Genomic DNA, 23,124 nt, shown 5'->3' on the forward strand with positions numbered 1-23,124 from the left:
GTAAGCCTACTTGTGACATTAATAAATGAACTACAAACCTTAAATCTTCCAGCAAATAAGGAGAATGTCATAAATGTTCAGAAAGATAGTAATTATTTTCACCAATGACCATCCATTCGCAATTTAATAAATGCATTCACCAATTCTCATTCATTCACAAAGGTTAGTCTATTTAAAATTACTTGATGGAAGGTGGGCGACTGTCTAAGCTATAATTTAATAGAGTCAAAGTTTCGAGTCGGGACGACCCTTTTTTTCATTTGGGGGAAATTGAAGAGGGTGATGACATTGGGAAATGATGAGGTGGAAAGGGATTAGGATATAGTTAGCGATTGAGATGTTGATTAGGTTAGTTAGCATGGAGAACTTGATTTTTGGGATCGGTATGTAAATTGATGAAACTTGTGTGTGGCTCGAAATCGTGCATATAATTAAACAGTATCTATTTGAACTATTCCCATTTCACAGGAAAGTTATGCAGCTTCTCTGACACCCTGTTAGAAACAATGATGATCTCTCCAACGCATCAGGAATACTCTGCCGAAGCGTCATCCAGACTCGAAACGTTGGCTCTATTCTGTCTCCACAGATGCTGTCAGACCTGCTGAGATTTTCCAGCATTTTCTGTTTGTTTCCAGTATTTCCTTCTATACAACTTTGCTTTGAATAATTTATTGATATTAACATTTATTGACACCTTTTTGTCACCAAGGATAAAATCTGTCCCAGAATTCAGTTGGAAATTGAATGAATACAGACCGAGGATCATGAGTAGCGACCCAGCAGACTCTGCGCTTTAAACTCCTGAATCATAACTGGTGTGATGATTTCCAAAGTAATCATACTAATTAAACAACCTGCACCAAATATGATTTTACTGAATCTTTAAATCCCGATTCATTATTACACGGTTTTGGGAAATAATGTAACACTTGTAGTTGTCCAGTGAGTTTCACAATATATCTGTTGCCACATTATTTATTTTACAGCTTGTTACCTTCACTAATTTGGGTGAGGGCATGGTGAGTAATTTGCTGCACATGTTTCAAATATTACAATCCTCCCTCCTCAGCCAAATCATGTTCCCTCTTTCGATCTTGGATATGAATATTCAGCATCAGCAGAGAAATGAACCATCCGTGCCGCAGGAAAATCCCCTCTTCTTTTCGTGAGGATCAGCTTGCTAACTCCCTCGAAAATCGGGTTTGATTTCACCCAGACCTTCTGGAAGTATTGAAGTTATTACACTGACAGAAATGGAAACAAGGAACTGTTTCAATTTATGAACCAGTCAAGTACAAATATGGGAATGTGGAACAGCATCTTTCAGTACCATTTAACAATGCATCCATCAATCCGTTCACTGATTCCTCAATCAAAATATTCAGGCATCCAACTAATATTCATATCATTCATTCAACGGTCATTCATTCTTGCATCAACACAGTCATTCATTTATTGTTTGCGCAGATGGTGACGTAATATTAATTGAAGTGGCCCAGTGATCCAGAGGCCCAGGACAATGATGTGGGGACAGGGATTTAAATCGGAGCATTGCAGCTGGTGGAATTTGAATTCAATTAATAAATAAGGAACAGATGCTAATGGCGACCATCGGACCGTCTCTGATTCCCCAATGAGTGAAATCTGCCATCGCTACCTGGTCTCACAAGGATGTGACTCCAGATGGACAGCAAAATAGCTGACTCCTTAATATGTTCAGAAGTGGCCTAGAAAACCACTCAGTTCAAGGGAATTTGGGAAAGACAAAAAGTGCCGGTCTTTGCATCCAAACATCCCATGGAAAGATAAAGGGAAAGAAAATACAAACATACATGTTCATGTATCGTCTCTCTGAGACATTTCTCATTTTGTCTGTAATTCTTTCTATCCATCTATCACAATATCCTGATGTGTTGGAAAAATCATCATTGTTGCTAACAGGGTGCCAGAGAAGCTGCATGACTTTCCTTTCATTAGAGATGGGCAAAATTCATCTAGATTTACAACTTTAAAAAATTAAAGTGCCTCCAGTACTGTTGCTGGGTAGATTTATTTATAAATAGGCCTCATTGACAATGTGAAGGGTTTGAAGTTGGCTTGCAGCCAAGCGGTCAGTACTGAGGAAACAGATCTTTGTTCTGCTGCACAACACCCCCAGATGCTTCCTGTCAATAACTTTGTGCATTTGACAGCAGCCTGGATTGCTGCCAAATACTGTGTGGGACAGATTAGCGTGAACCTAAACGGACAAAATGGGATTCAGCATTTAAACAATAAATGTTTCATTCCCACAAGAATGACACATTTTAAATCGTAATCATTCTAATCAAATATTTTCATTCAATGGCCTGTTCATTATGTGAGTAAATAGTATCGCAAAACAATAAAGTGACCAGATGCTTTTTCATTTGTATAACTTCCAAATAAATGTCATTCCAATTATTAAAGTCTGTTTATTAACTCCTTCATGAAATACGAGAGAGAGATGTTGATGGTCCCAATTCCCCAGTCAATTGAAATCAGTGCAATTGCATAAAATGCATCGAAATAATATTAAGGGAACATCATAAAACTGACATGAACAGCGGGAATTCCTGGAATATTCTGAACGTTCTGTTTCACACTTAAACAGCAGCGTCTCTTGTACCTGATTAACACCCTATTCTACTGTACAGTATAATCTGATTCCTGTTATTGAAGAGTTCCAATCATAGCTGCCAATGAGTGGAGAAATGATCAGTTCATAACCTGATTCAATGGAAGATAAAACATTTATTCATGTGATATTGTGCAATGTGCCGCAAAGCCCTGATATCCTGTGTTCGCAATACCAGCGAATGTTAGACAGCCGGTGGCCGATAGAGTGACCTGCAATGATTTGGCTGCTGAAGGAGAACTTTAATGATCTTCGTGTCCGTTCCATTCATTAACTTCTCTGTCAAAAGTCGATGTTAATTTTATGTTTCTCTCTCAACTCACTACTTAATTATCAGGAGGGCAGGGTTCTTATTATTTTCAAAGGGCTGTCTTCGAGATTGGGGCAGTTTGACAAATATAAGGAGAAACATTGTATTGTGTGAGAGTTTCTTCTCATCTCCAAACCCAAATTGTACAGTGAAAGCCATCCGCACTGTAAATGCAATCACTTTGTTCATACTCCGCATTTAGTTACAGAAATCGGTAAAAATTCTTCTGATAAATGATGCTTTATTATTGTGATGTGACAGAGACCCGGAATTGTTGCAACACAGATTGACGGTCTCTTTATTTTCCAAAACTGTTATTTCATCATTTTTAGATTTGTGTTCTTCTTGGGGCGTGGTAATAAAATCACCATATTTACAATGGTATTAGTTATTTTAAATAAAGAAATGATGAACTGCAATATCACCATCAGAAATAATGGAGACAATACAATGGACATATTCAGCCAAACAAATATCCCGACTCAGATAAAGTGTCCATTTTAATATTCACCTATTGTAAATCTGGAAGTCCATTCTGTTGGGGTGTGGAAGGTGGGACCTGGATCCAGTTACCGCCTCCAGCAGGGAATCAACAGGCGGCGCCTGGAAAGCCGCCCCCTACTGCCGGGTATTTAAATGCCGCTCACTGGGACCGGAATCCAACAGTCCGGGAGGTGGTTTGTTAATTGAGTTCCTGACACAACCATTTCCCCCAAATCACCAGAAGGATGAGGTCGGCGATTTCTCTCAGTTTGTTGCTGACTTTCTTATCCGGTGAGTAGTTTTTTTTCATTGTCTAAGTCTCCCACAGTTACTGTCTCAGTTTTAGTCCATCTCTGTAATATTCCAGAGTCACAAATCATTTCACCAGGATTAATCCTCGGGTTTTTTGATCTATTTTTACAGGTGTCCAGTCGGAGGTTGTGTTGACTCAGCCAGAGGCAGAGACCGGGCGTCCCGGAGGCTCCCTGACACTGACCTGTAAAACCAGCGGCTTCAGTCTTAGCAGCGCTTACATGAACTGGATCCGACAGGTTCCAGGACAGGGGTTGGAGTGGCTGGTTTACTACCGTACTTCATCCAGCAACAGCTACGCCCCAGCAATTAAGGATCGATTTACTGCGTCTAAAGACACTTCAACCAACATCTTCTCTTTGGAGATGACAAGGCTGAAGACCGAAGACACCGCCATCTATTACTGTGCAAGAGACCACAGCGAGAGGAACCAGGGATGGACCCGAACAAGAACAGCTCGAGAGGAAATTCTGCAACTTTCATCATAACCTGAAGGTCAGTATCTGTTTTAAATATAACACTAACGACAGTGATCAGAAGCAAAACACAAACTGCTTCTGACAAACCCAACTTAGTGAAAATTAAACATTAAACCAAGAAAACACACAGACATAATGGGCTGAGCTTTTCACTCTGTTTATATTTACTGTTAACAGTTTCAGCAATTACACACCTGGATATAATGCTCGTTTTAATATTTCTGATACTTGGAGGAGATGTTTTTAGATTGTGTTTTGTAAACTGTTGCATGAAGTGTAAATTACATCACGAATAATGGTCTATTTGAAGTGAATATTGAGCGGCAGTACTGAACAGAGAGTAAGTGCAGTTTTTGTGCGAGTGTCTGTCACTGTGATACAGCAGTGGGTCACAGTGCTGAGCACAGCGACATCCTCATACAAAAACCTCATGGAAAGAGATCGCTCAAATTGGTGATCAGCACCACAGCAGGATTTTCAAAGTAAAAGAGGCTTCAATGAAATAATGCGCAGAAGCAATATTAGTTTGTGAAAAGGTATAAAAATCTTCCCGTAAAATCTGTGTTGAACGATATGCTAAATCTACATAGAGGGTTTAAAAGCATTCCGATACCCTTTGTAAATATAATGACTTGGACAAGCTACAATATCTCACTCATTCGCTCTTAGAAGAGGCAGAATCAGATTTTTGAGAGAGCAGTGAAATTAAATCTCTGTATTTTACAGTTAGCAGTCAGACTCAGTATTTGTCATGCTGTGTCTCACTGTGATAACTGGGGTGGCACAACAGTTACTGTCAATACAAAAACCCTCAGCACTAATTGACCGAGACTGGGTCAGTGCTCTGTTTTACCATCCAACATTATTTGCAGTGCTGTAATATTTATGTCCAGCTCTGTACAAACAGCGAGAATCAAATGGAAAATTTATGATAACTATTCAATTATCATTTGGTGTTTTCAATAACATGTTCATGTTATACCCGGTGAAATACAAAACATAAGGGTTATTTATGTCGAGCGAACGGTATCCACAAATACAATAATAATCTCATGAATATTAATTGACTTTGCTTTTCCTCTGGTTTGTGAATATTTAAAATAATGGCGGCTTTTCTGTCTATTTTTTGCAGGGCCAGTTATTGTATGACCCAGCCAAGCGAATGTGACACTGTGACTACTTTGACTACTGGGGACAAGGGACCATGGTGACGGTGACTGCAGGTAAGAACCATGCAATGATTTAGTAACTGTTTTACTTGAGCTTTTGTTTTATATTTTTTATCGATTTTATTAATTCATTCGTTCACTGAAATGTGGTTTGGTGGATTCTGCGCTGAAAATCTTAACAATGTTTCATGTGATTCTGCTGAAAATGGGGGTTATAAAATTATACTGTTAATTGACAAGGCGATGCTGAGGGATTCAATCCTTGGTTGTTGTATTTTGGTCTTTATCTGCTGAGGACATTGTGTGGCTGGGTTACTTTAAAAGTTACTGTCTAACTTCTGTTAAACAGTTCGACGTTTCTGCAGTGTATAAACTCGGTGACATCTAGTGGCTGCGGGTTGTACCATCTGCTGCACACGCATTTGAAATCTAACCCAATATTTTAAAAATGTGTTAAAGATTCTGTATTAATTGAGTGATCATATTCCGCTTACTCGCAATGCCGGTGTGGTTCTGACATATTTCTGTTAATTTAATCATTGATTAGTTTGGTGATGAGCGGATTGGCTGGATTTAAATTTGAGATTTGCTGTCAATGTTACATTTGATTCTATTGAAAGTGTTTGTAGAATTGAGCTGCTTCTGCATTATGCGGGGCTCAGTGATGTATATTTTTTTCTGTTGAGGAGATTGTGGGTATGGGTGACTTTGAATAAGTAAAATTTTTGAAATGGTTTGGCGATTCTGCATTATTTAAACTCGGTGACACTGAGCTGTTACACACTTTGTGATTGAATACAAACAGTCTTCGCGTCTGAAACTGCTTGACGCATGATTACATGTTGAAATCAGGCAGGCTTTATTCCATTGGCATTTTTGAAAATCATAATTGATAATTGCAGGTTAAACTAAATCACAGTTTACGCAGTTTGTTCAGAATATAGTTTGCCACTGCATTCACTATTTGGTTAACCTGCAATGTTAAATCTCAGTGATTGCTGCAGCTTTTACCATCCAAATGTTTAAATATGTTTGAAATATGATCCAATATGAATAAAATGTGGTAAAGTTTCCATATTAATGTGTTGGATATATTCTATCTCTTCACAATGCTATTGCTATTATTCCAGATTTCTGTTTTGTTTAATAATTCATACATTTGGTGACGAGCTGTTTTGCTGGATTCGATATTGAGATTTTCTTGCAATGTTACATTTGATTATGTTGAATGAATAATTGAGCTGCTTCTTCATGAAGCGGAATAATTCCCTCAGTGATGTGCTTTGGAGTGTTTATGTTCAGGAGATTCTGTGGTTCGGCCACTATGATAGTTTAAAATTTGCGAAGTGATTTGATGTTTCCGCATTGTTTCTGCATTGTTTAAACTCGGCGGCACTGAGCGGTTACACATTTTCTGGTTGAATGCAAAGAATCTCTGAGTTTGAAAGTCCTTGTAGTAGAAAACAGGCATGTTTTGGAAAAAAATGAAATCAAGATATCACAACATTTTTATAAATTTTAACTAATGTTTAAATATTAAAATAAATCATGACTTACAAAGTTCACTTGGACACTAAGTCATTGCTGCAATCACAAACTTCTCATTAACCAATTTGATCATGAAATTAAGATAAATCAAACAATTATTGATCGGCAATATAACTCCATATTCACCAAAGATTTTTTTATGTTAATATCATTATTCATTAATCACCTCTAATAGTTCTGTTCAATTAAAATGACCAGAAAAGTTTCTGGGCTGGAAATATTTTGTGATAATTCCAGAAACTATTTCAATGATAACGTGCTGTTTCCATAGCAGCGCTCAATTCAACAAGATACTTTGCATTAGTCGTTATATCCCGGATTAAGTTCGCATTCACTGGAATACGAGTTTTGCAGAATAAGACGTTGCTTTTTGGCAATTTATGTATCCGATTATTACATTTTCTTTCTGTGCAGTCGCAATCAGATTATTCCTTCCAAGTAATTTGTAATTGGATACCGAGATAATTAATTACTAATCTCATCTCAAAATTTGTGAAATGGTTTGGTGTTTCTCAATTGTTTCTGTATTGTTTCAACTCTGTGAAACTGAGCGGTTACACGTTTTCTGGCTAAATGAAAATAAAACTGCGTTTGAAAATTCTTGCAGGGATAAAGGAAAAAGGTTTCGGAAAAATAAAATAATTAGATGTTTGGGCTTTTATTCAAGTTAACTGATGCTTACATATTAAAATAAATCATGAATTACAATTCTTACAGAGACACTGTATCTCTGTTAGGGAGATTACACTACCCTGAATCTGTTATATTTCAGGTGCTCATTTTCAGAAAAAATACATTTTTGCCCAGTTTTCATGATTTGAGACAGACAGGGAGAGATAGTTAAAAGGCGAAGGGAGTTTTGAAATGAACATCAGGTTAATTTAAATTTTTTATTGACTTTTTTGCAGTTGTAATTTGACCTTAGATCAATTAGAATCAAACAGTTTGAATAAATTTGACAGAGCGAACAGAGTTTTCTGACAGGTGGAATTCGCTGACACGCAATTGTTCACATAATTGTGTTTGAATTGTAGTAAAGTGTCAACAGAGACTGGCTAGAGATGGACAAGTTAATGCTTGAAATTCAAAAAGATTAATTTAAATAAAAATATTATACTATTATAAATACTATAAAAATAATCTTATCTCTGCACTTGATAATAACATCATGTCTCCCATTACTGCTGAACACAGGATAGAATTATGGGAAGAATAAATGACAGAATAGAAGAATTGATTCTATCTGAACCTTATGTTTAATTCATATTAAATATTATAATGAAGAAAAAGTCTGGACTTACATTCTGCATCATGTTTTAGTGTTACAGAGGATTTGAATCAATTGTCCTCTTTGTGTTTGCACTGTTTAATTCAGATCTTCTTTAATTAAACAATGTGTTCAGTAATTAAGTTATATGGATGTTCTAAATTACTAAATCTTGGAAGCAGTATTATTGACTTCAAACTGCCAGGCCGTTACAGTCTATACATATTCAGCAGTATGCAATTTTAACACTTTTGCAGGTTATAATAAGACACTTGTAGTAAAAGTGAAAAAGTAAAATATTACAATGTGATTAGATTTAAGTAAATGAATGACAGATGTCTGAATGTTTCTGTTCAGTAATTTGAAATTATATTTAACATTGTCTAAGATTTAATTGTAACCTAATTATTTAACAATGTTGGAGGCAGAAGCACATTTTGAATGATTGAAAACCCATTTTATTACAGAGTACAAATGAGCTGACAGGAGAACTAACTAGTAATTAACAATAACTTAAAATATAATAATGCTGCTGATTAATTCAAAACAAACTACCTTGAATATTGTACAGGCGTGCAAAATACAATCCGTTTTAGAGAATATTCAATTGTATCGGAAATGTATTCAGAAACAAAACATTACTTTACTCAGCTGTGCTCACTCGATAAAGTGCTTTGCTTTGATTAATTTGTTGAGTACATTTAATTAAGAAATTAGATCTAATCAGGTAATGATTTTCAATCGAAATGTTTCTTGATTTGGTTACTTCTTGCTGTGTCACCGCATCTCTGTTAGGGACATTGAACTGTCCTGAATCTGTTATTTTTGATTGCTCATTTTCGGCGAAATTACATTTTTACATAGTTTTCGAGAAGTGAGACAGAGGAATAATTAACAGTCGAAAGGTGTTTTGAAATGAATATCAGTTTAATTTAAAATAGGTTATTAATTTTCTGTTGTTGTAAGTTGGCCATTGATCAATTAGAATCCAACAGTTTGAATGAAATTGACAGATTGAACAGATCTATCTGCTGGGCACTCGATTGTTGCACCGTTTATGTCTGTTCTGTTTCTGTGCGCGTGGTCACTGTGTTGGGGCCAGGAAACACACACACACACACACGCACACACACACATGCACTATCCCTCCCACATTCCCGTACTCTCACTTCGTCTCACAACTCATTCACATGCTCCCTCTCTCATACGAACACTTCCACACGCATTCTCTCACGCAGGCACATATTTCTCTCTCTTTCACACGCTTACTCCCTTACACATTATCTCACATACGCACAATCTTGCTCTCAAACACTGTCTCTCACAAAGACTCTCTCTCTCACACGCCCACAGTCTCTCCGTCTCTCACACACGAACACACATGTATACACAATGTATCTCTCTGAAACACTCCACCTATCACAGACACGTTTTCTCTCAATCGTTATTTCACTCACACACACTCACACATCCACTCTGTCTAATTTTCACACTTTTTCTCGCTCACACTCTCCTCGCCCCTCCACACACGCACACACACACACACTTTGAAGAACAGAGACACTCTCACACACATAAAGAATATCTCTTCAAACACACACTCTCTCTCACACACACACACATTCGCGATATCACATATCCTTTCTCTCACGCACACTCTCTCCTCTTGCACACACAGACCACTGTCTCACACACGTGCAAAAGCACTCATGTGTCTGACACACTCTCACCCACATAAACCACACACAACGTCTCTCTCTCACACACAAAAACTCTTTCTCTCTGTCACAGACACACACGCTCACACACACACACACACTCAAAAATATTGCTTCTATCACCCACACACATTGTACACATCTTTCTCACTCACACGCAATCCCATGCACACTTTCACACACTCATGAACCTACTATTTTGCTTTCAAATAGGCACTCCCTCTCGCACACACTGTCTTTCACATGAACACAACACTCTCTCCCACACACAGACCCTCCTTCTCAAGCACACGCACTCTCTTTCACAGACACCCTGTATCTCATATAGACACACTTCTTTTCACATAAACACACACTCAATCACACACAGAAGTACTCTCTCATACAGACTCCCCACACACATTCTCCCCGCCCCTCCACACACACACTTTCAAGGTGAGACACACTATCACACACAAAGAATAACTCTTCAAACACATGCTCTCTCACACACACACATTATCTCACACACCCTTTCTCGCACACACACTCTCCCCTCTTGCACGCACAGCCCACTGTCTTACACACGTGCAAACGTAGTCTATCACACACAGGCACCCTCCCACACATTCACTCTCTCTCTCTCTCTCACACACACACACCCAAACACCCTCTCACACACTTTCCATCTCACATACGTCAGAGTGTCTGTCCTTGACATCATAGAATAGAATCATAGGATCCTACAGTGCAGAAGGAGGCCATTCAGCCCATCGAGTCTGCACCAACAGCAATCCCGATCCCCATAACCACATGTATTTACCCTAACTAGTCACCCTGACACTAAGGGGCAATTTAGCACGGCTAATCCACCGAACCCGCACATCTTTGGACTGTGGGAGGAAACAGGAGCACCCGAATGAAACCCAAATAGACATGGGGGGAACTTGCAAACTCCACACAGACAGTGACCCAAGTCGGGAATCCAACTCTGAGGCAGCAGCGCTAATCACTGTGCCACCGTGCCACCATCCCCCCGCCCCCCCCCCCCCCCCACTTACTCACTCGCATTCACTCACTCACTCTCATTCACTCACACTCACACCCTCATTCACTCACCAGCACTCACTCACTCACACCCACTCACCCTCACACATCCTCACTCACTCATCCCCATTCACTCACTGTCACTCAGCCACCCACACTCACGCGCTATCACTCACTCAACCTCACTCACTAACCCTCAGTCACTCACTCAGAGCCTCAGTCACTCACCAACACTCATAATCACCTTCATTCACTCATCCCACTAACCCACCCTCACTCACCCAGTCTCACTCACTCTCACTCACTCACCCTACTTACCCACCCTCACTTATCCAGTCTCACTCACTCTCCCTCACCCTCACTCACCCCACTTACGCACCTTCACTCATCCAGTCTCAATCACTCTCACTCACTCACCGCATTTACCCTCCCTCACTTATCCAGTCTCAATCTCTCTCACTCACACTCACTCACTCTCCCCACTTACCGACCCTCACTCACCCAGACGCACCCCCACACACTCAAGCTCAATCACCCCCTCTCTCTCACGTATGCCACCTGACCCATTCAAACTCACTGAGACTCACGCACCTACATTCACTCACACACCCTCACATATTCACCATCACTCAAGGTCACCCACCCTAACTCACAGATCCTCAATCACTCATCCTCACTCAAACACCTTCACTCACTCACCCTCACTCATCCACCCATCCGCATTTATTCTCCCTCACACACTCTCACACCACCCTCAATAACACACCCTGACTCACTCACTCTCTCACCCTCACTTACAAAGTCACATTCACTCCTCACCCTCATTCACTCGCTCTCACTCACCCACCTTCACTAACCTTCACGCATCCTCACTCGCTCACCCTCATTCATTCATTCTCTCTTACCGACACTCACTCACCCACCTTCACTCACACATTCAGCCACCTTCACTCACCCACCCTCTCTCACACACCCTCATTTACTCACGTTCTCTCACCCTCACCCACACTTACTCACTCACACTCAATCACTCACCCTCACTTACCCACCTTCCATCACTCACACACCATCACTCATCCACTTTCACTCCTTCAATCACTCACCCTCACGCACTCACATTCTCTCACTCACACTCGCTAAACCTGTGTGTGGAGGTCTGCAACGAGAGAGAAGAAAGATCTCAAGCGGCAGTTTGGTCTTCAAATGTGGGAGCTGCCCTGCGAATGTGGAGAGCTGGGGGGAATCCCTGGGGGCTCAGGGCCAAGGACAATGGCAAAGAGCCGGGGAGAACAGGAGGCGTGCTAAAGGGCAGAGAGCTGGGGGCGGGGGGGGGGGCACAGAGTCTGGGGAAAGGGCCGAGAGCCGGGGGAAAGGGCAGAGAGCCAGGAGAAAGGGCAGAGAGCCAGGAGAAATGGGAAAGAGCGCCAATGGAAAGGGCAGGGAGCCAGGTGAAAGGGCAGAGAAACAGGAGAAAAGGCAGCGAGATGGAGGAAATGGCAGAGAGATCAGGGAAAGAGGAGAAGCCAGGATAAAGGGCAGGGAGGCCGGGGAAAGGACAGAGAGCCGACGAAAAGTGCAAAAGAGCCCTGGGGAAAGGGCAGAGAGTCAGGGGGAAAGACAGAGAGTCAGGGGGGAAGGGCAGAGAGCCGGGGGAACGGGGAAAGCGAATAGTGAGCAGGGACAGAGGGCAGAGAGCCGGGGGAAAGGGTAGGGTGCTGAGGGAAAGGGCAGAGAGCCGGGGGAGAGGGCACAGAGCTGGAGGGAAGTGTCGAGAGCCAGGTGGAAGTGCAGAGAGCCAGGTGAAAGGGAAAGGAGCCACAGGGAATGGCAGAGAGCCAGGGGAAAGGGCAGAGAGCCAGGGAAAATGGGCAGAGAGTGGGTGATCGACGGGCGGAGTGAGGAGGTGCAAAATAGAGCTATCACCACAATCAGATCATCTGTAATCTCAGTGAACTATGGAGGTGACTTCAGGGTCCGAATGGTCAACTCTTGCTATTAATGTACGACCCTTAAATTAATCAATGTTGCAATTATTTGAATTTGTAATCACATTTACAGTTTCCTGGTCATTCAGTAAGTATTCATTCCGAAGGTATTTCTGAAGGAAAGTCACTAATCTTCGTTTTGTGGAGTGAGAGGCAGTGAGTTGGAGAGAGGAAGGGGCATCAGTCAGTTTGAACACAGGCAATATCCAAAAATTACAATGTGGAGATGCCGGCGTTAGGTTGGGGTGGGCACAGTAAGGAGTCTCACAACACCAGGTTAAAGTCCAACACGCTTATTTGGAATTGCGAACTTTTGGAGCTCTTTCATCAGGTGAGTGGCTGATATGAATGAAGAGACAACTTCTTCATCACAAAGTGCTGTTGTTTGAGAAATAGGTAGTGCCTGAAATAATGGAGAAAGTCTTTACTCTTCTCTGTTAATCCAATGAATGGTATGTCATTACGATGACATCAAAATGTTTTTGTCTTTCCAATCTGATAGAGGTGGTGACAGTGATGTGAGTTTCTACAAAAATTGCGATTCCCAACTGATAGGAGTAACAGAAGCTCAAAGGTGTGCGTAGGTTTTAATCGGGAAATATTAACTTAAGTTCATAATTCTAGTCAAATCGTGACGTTGAAACATAGAAAATAGAAGCAGGAGGAGGCCATTCGGCCCTTTGACCCTGCTCCACCATTCACTTTGATCATGGCTCAATAATATCCTGACCCCGCCTACTACCCATATCCTTTAGCCCCAAGAGCTATACCTAATATAGAAACATACTTGTATAAATATGTTTGATTAATTAATAAACGCAGGTAATAGTCTAACTTGTTTAATCGACTATTCTTTCCCAGCGACACCGTCTCCGCCCACTCTCTACAGCCTCGTCTCTTCCTGTCAGCAACACAACCCCGGCGGCTCCATCACCTACGGCTGTTTGGCGATGGACTACTCTCCAGATGTCTCCAAACTGACCTGGAAGAAAAATGGGCAGCTGATCGACACTGGATTTAAGAATTATCCATCAGTGAGAAACGCAAAGGGAACTTACACCTTGAGCAGCCAATTAACCATCACCCAGTCAGAGGGAGAGTGCAGCAAAATCAAGTGTGAGGTTCGACACAGCGACTCAGTCAAGAGCATTGGAATGCAATGTAAGTGTTGTGGAACTTGGGCAAGACAGGAACGCTCTGATTGAACTGTATAACTGATATGTAGCACTCTGAAAAATGGAATTATGCAAAATCCAGGTAAGTGCCTACTGACTGAAAAGTTGCTCAGAACCAAAGAACAACAGAAATGTTACTGTGCAGAATGAGGCCATTTAGCCCATCATGTCTGTGCTGGCCAAAAGGGAGAACAAATAAACTAGCCTGACAAAGTAAGCCGATGTTCCAGCCCTTGCTCCGTAGCATTGCAGGTTAAAGCACTTGAGATGCAGACCCAGATGCCTTTTAAATGACCATGCTCCCTGGTAATTGAGCCCTCCACTTGGGGAATGAATTATTTCTGCCTACGTCCCTTATTATTTTGTGAACCACAATTATGTCACGCCTCAGCCTCCTCTTTTCCTAAAGAGAACAAACCCTGCCTATCCAATCTCGCCTCATGGCGGGAATTTTCAATCCCTGGCAACATTCTTGTAAACCTCATCTCTCTCCAGAGTCATTACGTTATTCCTGCAACGTGGTGACCAGAACTGTACAGCAAACTCCAAACGTGGCCTAACTCGGTTTTAAGCAGCTCCATCATTGTATCACTGTTTTTGCATTCAATATCTCACATAATAGAGGAACTAATCCAATATGCTTTCTTGATCAACTTTTCCAGCTGCCCTACCATCTACAAGGACCTGTGGACGTGCACTCTAAGGTCTTGCATTTCCTCAATCCCTCTTAACATTCCAGTTTATTGCCTTGCTTTGTTTTCCCTCCCCAAATGCATTGTATGGCACTTTTGACGGTTGAATTCCATTCGCCATTTCCCTGCCAATTCAACCAAACCATGGATATAATTCTCAAATCGGCAGCTATGGTGCTCAAATAAAAGAACTAATTTTAATTGATGTCAATTGAATCTTCAAGTAACGTCAAAACATGTGTTTGTTAAAGGCGACATCCCCCCAACCGTTATCCGCCCAAGCGTTATCCTCACCGTGAGTTCCAGTGAAGAAATCACAAGCAGAAAATTTGCAACCATCGTGTGTTCAATCATCGATTTCCAGCCAAAGTCAATGACGGTGAAGTGGCTGAAGAATGGACAACCCATGGATTCAGGAATTATCACCTCTCCCGCCTGTGAAGTGAATGGGAACTTCTCGGCCAGCAGTCGGTTGACAGTCTCCGCTCAGGAATGGTTCAGCAAAGTGGTCTATACCTGCCAGGTCACTCATCAAGGATTCACTCAGAGTCAGAACATCAGCGGATCTCTGGGTAAGAGACTCAAACCGAGGATAAAATATACCATTCCGATGTTAATCGAAATTAGGGATCTATTAAAGTTAGTACAAAGATAGAACAACTTCTAATTTGCTGTCATGTGGTTTGCTGCATTGGGACAGTGCCCCATTCAGAATTTCATCACAACAGCAATTTTTGTTATTCCTTCATGAGATGTGCATTTATTTCCCATCCCTGAGGGCACTTAAGTGTCAACCACATTGCTGTGGATCTGGAGTCACATGCATGCCAGGCCAGATAAAGACAGCAGATTTACTTTTCTAAAGGGCATTCGTGAACCAGGTGGGTTTTTACAACAATGGCTTCATGATGATCATTTGACTTTTAATGATAGATTTTTACTAAATTCAAATTTCACCATTTGCAGTGGTGAGATTCGAATCTGTATCCCCAGAGTCGTGCCCTGGGTTACAAGACCATTGGTAACAAGACCATGCCACTGTCTCCCCTTGAAGTAGTGTTCCCTTCAATTTTGAAGTAACATAGTAAGCGAGGTGGTCTTGATGTCAGGTTTTTCCTGAGACAGCTGGTAAGATTTGGAGAGACAGTCGGTGTCGGACTGTTTCACAGGTCGCAGCATAGGGGTAAAATATTGGGAAGTGCATCCACCCTACTTATAAACTAACTGCCAGTACTTGGTTCCTGAGTTCAGGAATGGTATATTTGTTGGGGAATACTGCAATGTTGATTCATGAGAATGATACCGCTGCTAAAATACTTGAACAAAAAGAGAATAATTTCACTTGGCAGGCTGGTTTTCCATCTTCCAGAGAGGTTGAAAGGTGATAGTTAGAGGTTGATATATCGAAGGCAACTTCGTCTCCTTCAGGCTGAAGACTGCTGTCTTGCTTCTGAAGAGGGAACTAGGGTTGATTTTCATTTGTCATTCACAGATCCTCCCCAGTGCCCTGATACCACAGTGACCATACAGCCACCACCAATAGAACAGGTCTTACTGGAGGCAACAGTGACCTTAACCTGCATCATTTCTAATGCTCCCTATGGAGTCAACGTGTCCTGGATCCGAGACAGGAAGTATTTGAAATCAGAGATTGCCGAAAAGCCAGGAGCGGATCCTGACAGCGTGGTCAGCAACTTAAACATCTCGACACAAGCCTGGCTGAGTGCGGCTGTGTTTGACTGCGTGGTGAGCCATCAGGATCTGCCGACTCCTTTAAGAAAATCCATCCACAAGGAAACAGGTGAGCTGAGAGATTGAAGCAATAAATGCGTCACTGTGTCTATTTCCAGTGTCAGTGTACTGGTCAATATTCAGTATTCAGTGCATTAATGGTGTCCCCTGAGTGGAAACTCTACTAACTAAAAACTGGGAGTTGTAGATATTTTTACGGGGAAATTTGATGTGTTGATGAATGAAAAGTGAACTGAAGGCGATGTTATTGGGTTTAGATCGAATAACGAGGGAGGAGCCTGATGTGGAGCATGAAAACCAAAAATAAAGCCGATCAGTTGGGCCGAATAGCCTGATTCTGTGATGTAAAATTTCTGAAACTTCCCAGTCCAGCCCCCTGAGTTATTTGATAAAATAATTGTGTTCACCTCTGCTCCAAACTGGAAGTCAAAAATGGAAACATTGAAAATCGAAACGAAGCACATTTTTCTGATATCTAGCCAGCAGTTTCATTGTCTCCAGAATTCTCCAGTTTATTGACATTTATTGTACATTTTCTGCAGATCCAAATCCGCGGGAACCGTTCGTCTCTGTCCTCCTGCCCTCGGCAGAAGAAGTCTCCGCTCAGAGATTCGTCTCCCTCAGCTGCTTAGTGAGACGTTTCTCCCCTCGAGAGATCTTCGTCAAGTGGACCGTCAACGACAAGCCGGTGAATCCTGGGAACTACAGGAACACCGAGGTGGTCGCGGAGAGTGGGAATAGCTCCTTCTTCATGTACAGCCTGTTATCCGTTGCAGCAGAGGAATGGTCCAGCGGCGCTTCTTACTCCTGTGTGGTGGGACATGAAGCCATCCCCTTGAAGATCATCAACAGAACAGTTGACAAATCCAGCGGTAAACCCAGTTTTGTGAACATTTCCCTTGCACTGATGGACACTGTTAATTCATGTCAATGAGAATCACTCGGTTACATTAAAAACTTCAATAAAAAGAATAAAATATTTTTCCTCCAACGATAAATGAAATACCCAATTGCTTAATTGATTGGTTTTCAATTTTACTTCCACTATGTATCTTTGGTTTGAGTCAGGTATTTTCACGTCTCGGGCCCAAGCCTTGTTGAACCAGTGCACCCAGCTCAGATACACCCTGGGTTAGAGACAGAGTAGAGTACATTCATTACAGGATTCTGCAAAATATCTTCACCGACTTTCCTCCCACTGAGGAGAAATCTGACAATTTCAACATTTCTGACAAACAAACACAACATTTAGATCTCGGTGTTCCTGCTTCTCTCGTTGTCCATGCCTTTACCATTGATGTCAGCTTTAAGCTGCTGCACCACACCCACTGGGAACTGAAGTGAGGGTCACACAGAAACATGGAGCAACAATCCCCCCATCAGAGAGAGGGGAGAGTGAAATTGTTAACATACCGGATTCCTACTCACCCAACAAAGAGAGGGGAGGAGCAGTAGCTAACCCATGTACCATCACTTCCTCAATGAAAAGAGGAGGAATGTCATTATTTAATCCACTCACCTCCACCTCGTCAGTGGTTAGAACCATCAGGCACATTGCTTCACCGGGTAGAGAGAGGGAAATTATGAGCTCACTCTCCTCCCTCTTCGCAAGTAATGTGTTTGGAAGGGACCAGCTCTCTCCTAGAAGAACCCAGTTGCCAACAGTACAAATTAGCTTCTGGTTTATTTGCTGCAGAGTTTGAAGTATCATTATCTTAATCAATGTGATGCATATATACTTATGCAACATAATTTAAAAATGTTTCTGCACTCTTGTTCCTGTTAGTCATGTCCTGGCATTGATTTCCCATAATGCAAATTGAAACAAATGATTGAATCCTCCCCGGTTTTTACTGTTCTGTCCCGAGTGTTTCTGAGATGCATCAATGAATGATTTCATTCGTTCTCCTGATATCACCGTGCCACTCACATAAACTACATTCATACAGCAAAATATTGAAAATATGCTCCATTATTCGTATTGTTTGGATCATTTTCAGTTAATGATTGCGGTGAAACTTTGAGCAACAGCTAAAAAATACACACACTGACAATACTCCACAAAACTGTCACAATTATAAATACACACATAAGCGCGCACACACACACACACACACACACACACACACACACACACATCGACACAAATGCACAACTACACACACAAATGCACATACTCACACATATGCACACAAATATAGAAAGACACATGTAAATATACACACACAAACGCATGCACATACCCCCACACATATACATATACAGAAATAGGGACAGGCACATTCAAATACAGACACAGAAACACACAAAAACACAACAGATACAGTTTCACACACCATAGGTACACGCAATACTTGCACAGACGAACACACATGCAGAGAAACAAGAATGCACACACAAATGCACTCATGGGCAACACATGCAGAAACAAAAATACACACTTCCACAAATACACCGACACAAAAATACACCCATACACAAACACATCCGTACACAAATATACATAGGGACACACCCATTCTCTCTCTCTCTCTCTCACACACACACACACACACACATACACACGCACACACACATACGAACACATAGACACGCGCTCTTGTACAAACAGACACTAAAACAACAACATACACACACATAATCAAATATGTACAAACGCACACATGTACACATGAAACACACAAGTACATACACATACACATACGTGAGTAGGTACAGACCCAAACACAAACACATACATGCATAGACACAATACAGACAGATACACACGCATGCAGACCCACATAAATACACAAGCACATACTTGGACTCAAATAAATACATATATTAGCACACGTTCACGCTGATAGGAATATAGATATAAAGACACACAATGTTATACACATTCACAAACATATATGAAAATACATATAAACAAATCACCAGACTGCATATAGAAGAACAGACAGCAAAACATTTACACACAAACATGTTGACGCAAACATTAACATGCTCATAGAACAGAACACCATAGCACACATTACTACACATCGAAACACAAATATACATCAACGCACCATTATAAAGAATGTCAACACGTGTATACATACACTGACATGTCAACAGGCGTGCACACAGACGCACACAGAAAGGGAAACAGTAAGTAGTCACCTGATGAAGGGACAACGCTGCGAAAGCTCGTGCAACCAAATAAACCTGTTGGACTTTAACCTGGTGTTGTGAGACTACTTACTGTGCCGACCCCAGTCCAACGCCGGCAACTGCACAGAAAGGGAAACAAACATTATTAGAGTGACAGAAATTAACACATAGCAATAGGCATAAACACATGTGCACGCATTAAGAGTGGCATTAATATATATTCATAGACTTCACACAATAATAGAGTCATATATACACAATGACAAAAGAATAAAATATGCGCACAGATGCAGACACCCAACTACACAAATCAACAATCACTGGCAAATGTACGCGCACATTAACACTCATAATCACATATTAACTCAGAGCCAAAGATTAATGCAGAGCACGAGATGCTCATGCACACGCACACAAATGCAAAATCTTCAATACAAACGGTAGGCAAATGATGAAAGTATAATTTAAACGTGACTTTTTAATGGAGATATCCACAGATTTATTATCCCAATGTACAATGAACAGATAAACACGCTGAGAAACTGAATTAAGCTCACGATCTACTAAACATTTCCACCATAAAGAAGCGCAGATCGGAAATTACATCCCAACTCTTAAACAACAACATTCACAGTTTACAGATCAGTAACCATCTGTGAAAACAATCATTGATCAGTGAACGTTCCTCGATATCAGTGATAATATTCTTCAATAGGGATAGTTCCGAATTGTCAAAAAATCAACTGATTTTCAATTAAACATCTTCAGTGCTTTCTGACATGGACTGTCCAAGGAATGTCAATAAAGATCAGGTGTGAAAATAGTTACGGAGATCGGTTACTGAGTGTCCTGAGCTTAAGAGTAGGTATACATTGAAAATTAGGTTCAAGAATAAATGAACAGTTTAAAAAGGAGAACGGGGAAAAGAAAGATAACAATAAGATTACCTGGATAAATAAAGTAATCTAATTTCATATCCTGGTCTCCGTCCCCTAGACTCCACCGACCGCATCTGGATTGAAGACAATGAGGATGATAACAGTAACATCTGGACAACGGCTTCCACATTCATTGTCCTGTTCTTCCTGAGCATTTTCTACAGCACTGCGGTCACTCTGGTGAAGGTGAGATGATTGAATGCACTCACATATCAAACTGACAGAATGGATTTGAAAAATCTCTCAATGTTCCACTGATTAAAAACTCTAACTTTAATGTCCCGCATCATAAACATCTGCTTCATTATTGTATCTTTCTTTTACAGATCAAGTGATGGGTTGAATTTTGGATGCTGCAGATTTCCCTCAGCTGATTATTATGATCTCTGTATGACACAAATACAATATCTGCTCTCAGTTTATCATTCTGAATCTGTAACTGAGACAATCGTAGACGGTATTTCAGTTTTCAGAGTGAAAAGTACGAGGCATTTTTTGTTATAATGTAATTGTGGTTAACAGTTTCCCCATAGTTTAAATATCATGTATAAATAAGAAACTTTTCTCATTCCATTTCAATATTTGTTAATTCCTCCTTCTATTAAGGTCCTGTTTTCTCTTTCTGGTGTATGTAACAGATGTACAAATATTGACGGATTCCCTGTGCATGTGTTGTGTTCTCAATGTGAAGCTCGATCGTTAAATTCACTTTTCTAACTTTAAAAAATAATGTCGCTGTAAAATATTCTCTGAATTTTTAAAATAAATATTGAATGAAAATGTAACCATCTCTGGCTTGGCTTAATTCCGTTTTCCAAAGCCCATCAACTCCGCCCCATATTCCATATTATACGGTTTCCCCTCTTTCCCAGACATGTCTGTTCTCCCAGTCCTGTGCGGGATGGGATGTGTTTGAACTCAAGGCTGTTCAGTGAAAGAGTCACTGCGCCACCCAGTGGCCAATCCGTATAAAGACACCTTCATCTCTGCCTTTTTATAATAAAATCCAGAGACAGAGCGAGTGAAGAACGGGGAGAACCTCGGTGATTTCACTCATAAACTGGTCTGTCACTGACCGAGTTTCAGGTAATTCTAAAAAGCAAAGGCTCTGTTTCATCAGAGGCCGATGCAGGACAGTGTGTGGCAGAAGATAGTTTCATTTACACTGCCCCTTAAAAAAACTATCAGTGTCGCTGCAGCGTGGGTTAACAGTGTGAATCTCTCTATATTTCGTCCGATGAAATACTTACAAGGCAGACATGCCACAAGCTAGATAGAGAACACATCCAGAGCAGAGGTGCAAACCATGAGGTGAAACCAAGAGACTGGGGTGCATTTCACATAAGCAGATAATAGATTACAAATTTCCAAATTAAGGCGAGTGCTATGGGATAATTTGAGATGACCAATACTGTATTTAACTACAGACTAGAGACAATTCAAGTGTTGTCATTTTGGTCTGAGTTTAGGTAACCTCATCTCACTGTACACCAGTGCATTGACACTGAGGAGAGAATGTTCACTCCCTCTAAATGTGGGAAGGGAGTCACTCATTTGTCCCATCCGCTGAGATCCAGTGATTTCAGAAATAACTATATTGATTGTATTTTACTTTTAATCACAGCCAGGACTGAATCCCATTCTTTGGGGTCTGTTTCTACTGCTGATGATAAACTCCAGGCCAGTTGTATGTTTTTAATCTTCTGGTTAAAAGTTAAATAAATCAGCTTTATGTTAAGCTGAGTGTCAATTTTTTTTGATATCTCCAATATGTTAGGAGTTTTTGAGATGCTCTGCCCATTCCCTCTTTCCTCCATCCTCACTTCCAATAACAAGTGTAAGCAACTCATAGAGCTTCTTTAAGATTGAGAACATCCAATGAATTACCTCTACTACTTCCAACAGCCCACCAGAAAAATACTGCTTCTAAAGTTCCTCATTGTCTGAGCTCTGAACCTGCATCTTCCTCTGCATTCTGTCACCATTTAATTGGGACCATCAGTGGTGGTGTTTTTAACCCAGCATTCCCCATGGTTGAGAGTATCCCCTTTCCACAGCACAGGAGAGCAGTGGGCAGGCCTGGTTCTGCCCTGTGTTTGGAGCATCCGCAGTGTCAGCCATGACTATGAACAGACATTTCTCTCTCGGATCCATGATGGGTAAAAGGTGGGATGGCGGGAGCAATGGATTTGGTGGGTGGATAGAGATTCTCTGGAAACCTGCTGTGTAAACTGCAAATCCCAAATGAGAAGCTACTGAGTGGACACAAGGGGAATTATCCCGGTGACAAAGCTGGAGCAGGAGGAGAGAATGTTGTGAATTTCTATCCTGGATGGATTTCGGAAACTCCTTTTACAGGGGGTTAGAAGAGGAGGATTTACACACGGCAATCCCAAACTGAAGAAAGGTTCATCTCTACAGGGTGGCACAGTGGTTAGCACTGCTGCCTCACCATCTGTGTGGAGTTTGC

At 41.1% G+C, this 23,124-nt stretch overlaps 1 pseudogene and 1 gene segment (V, D, J or C); both read left to right on the plus strand.

Annotated features, from left to right (window-relative positions):
- The first annotated feature begins 3,629 nt into the window (after positions 1 to 3,629).
- Positions 3,630 to 4,252, plus strand: LOC144480900 (Ig heavy chain V region pseudogene; annotated as a pseudogene). The gene is made up of 2 exons (XR_013495725.1): positions 3,630 to 3,743; positions 3,876 to 4,252. The product of XR_013495725.1 is annotated as an Ig heavy chain V region pseudogene (transcript).
- Positions 4,253 to 5,369: 1,117 nt separating this feature from the next.
- LOC144480764 (Ig heavy chain C region, membrane-bound form-like) lies at positions 5,370 to 21,437 on the plus strand. The segment is given in 7 exon segments: positions 5,370 to 5,466; positions 13,818 to 14,117; positions 15,075 to 15,395; positions 16,316 to 16,624; positions 17,118 to 17,447; positions 20,713 to 20,840; positions 20,981 to 21,437. Coding segments are annotated over 7 exon segments (1,416 nt in total).
- The last annotated feature ends 1,687 nt before the right edge of the window (positions 21,438 to 23,124 follow it).

The sequence above is a fragment of the Mustelus asterias genome, chromosome 30 (genome assembly GCF_964213995.1).
Source record: "Mustelus asterias chromosome 30, sMusAst1.hap1.1, whole genome shotgun sequence".
NCBI lineage: Eukaryota > Metazoa > Chordata > Chondrichthyes > Carcharhiniformes > Triakidae > Mustelus > Mustelus asterias.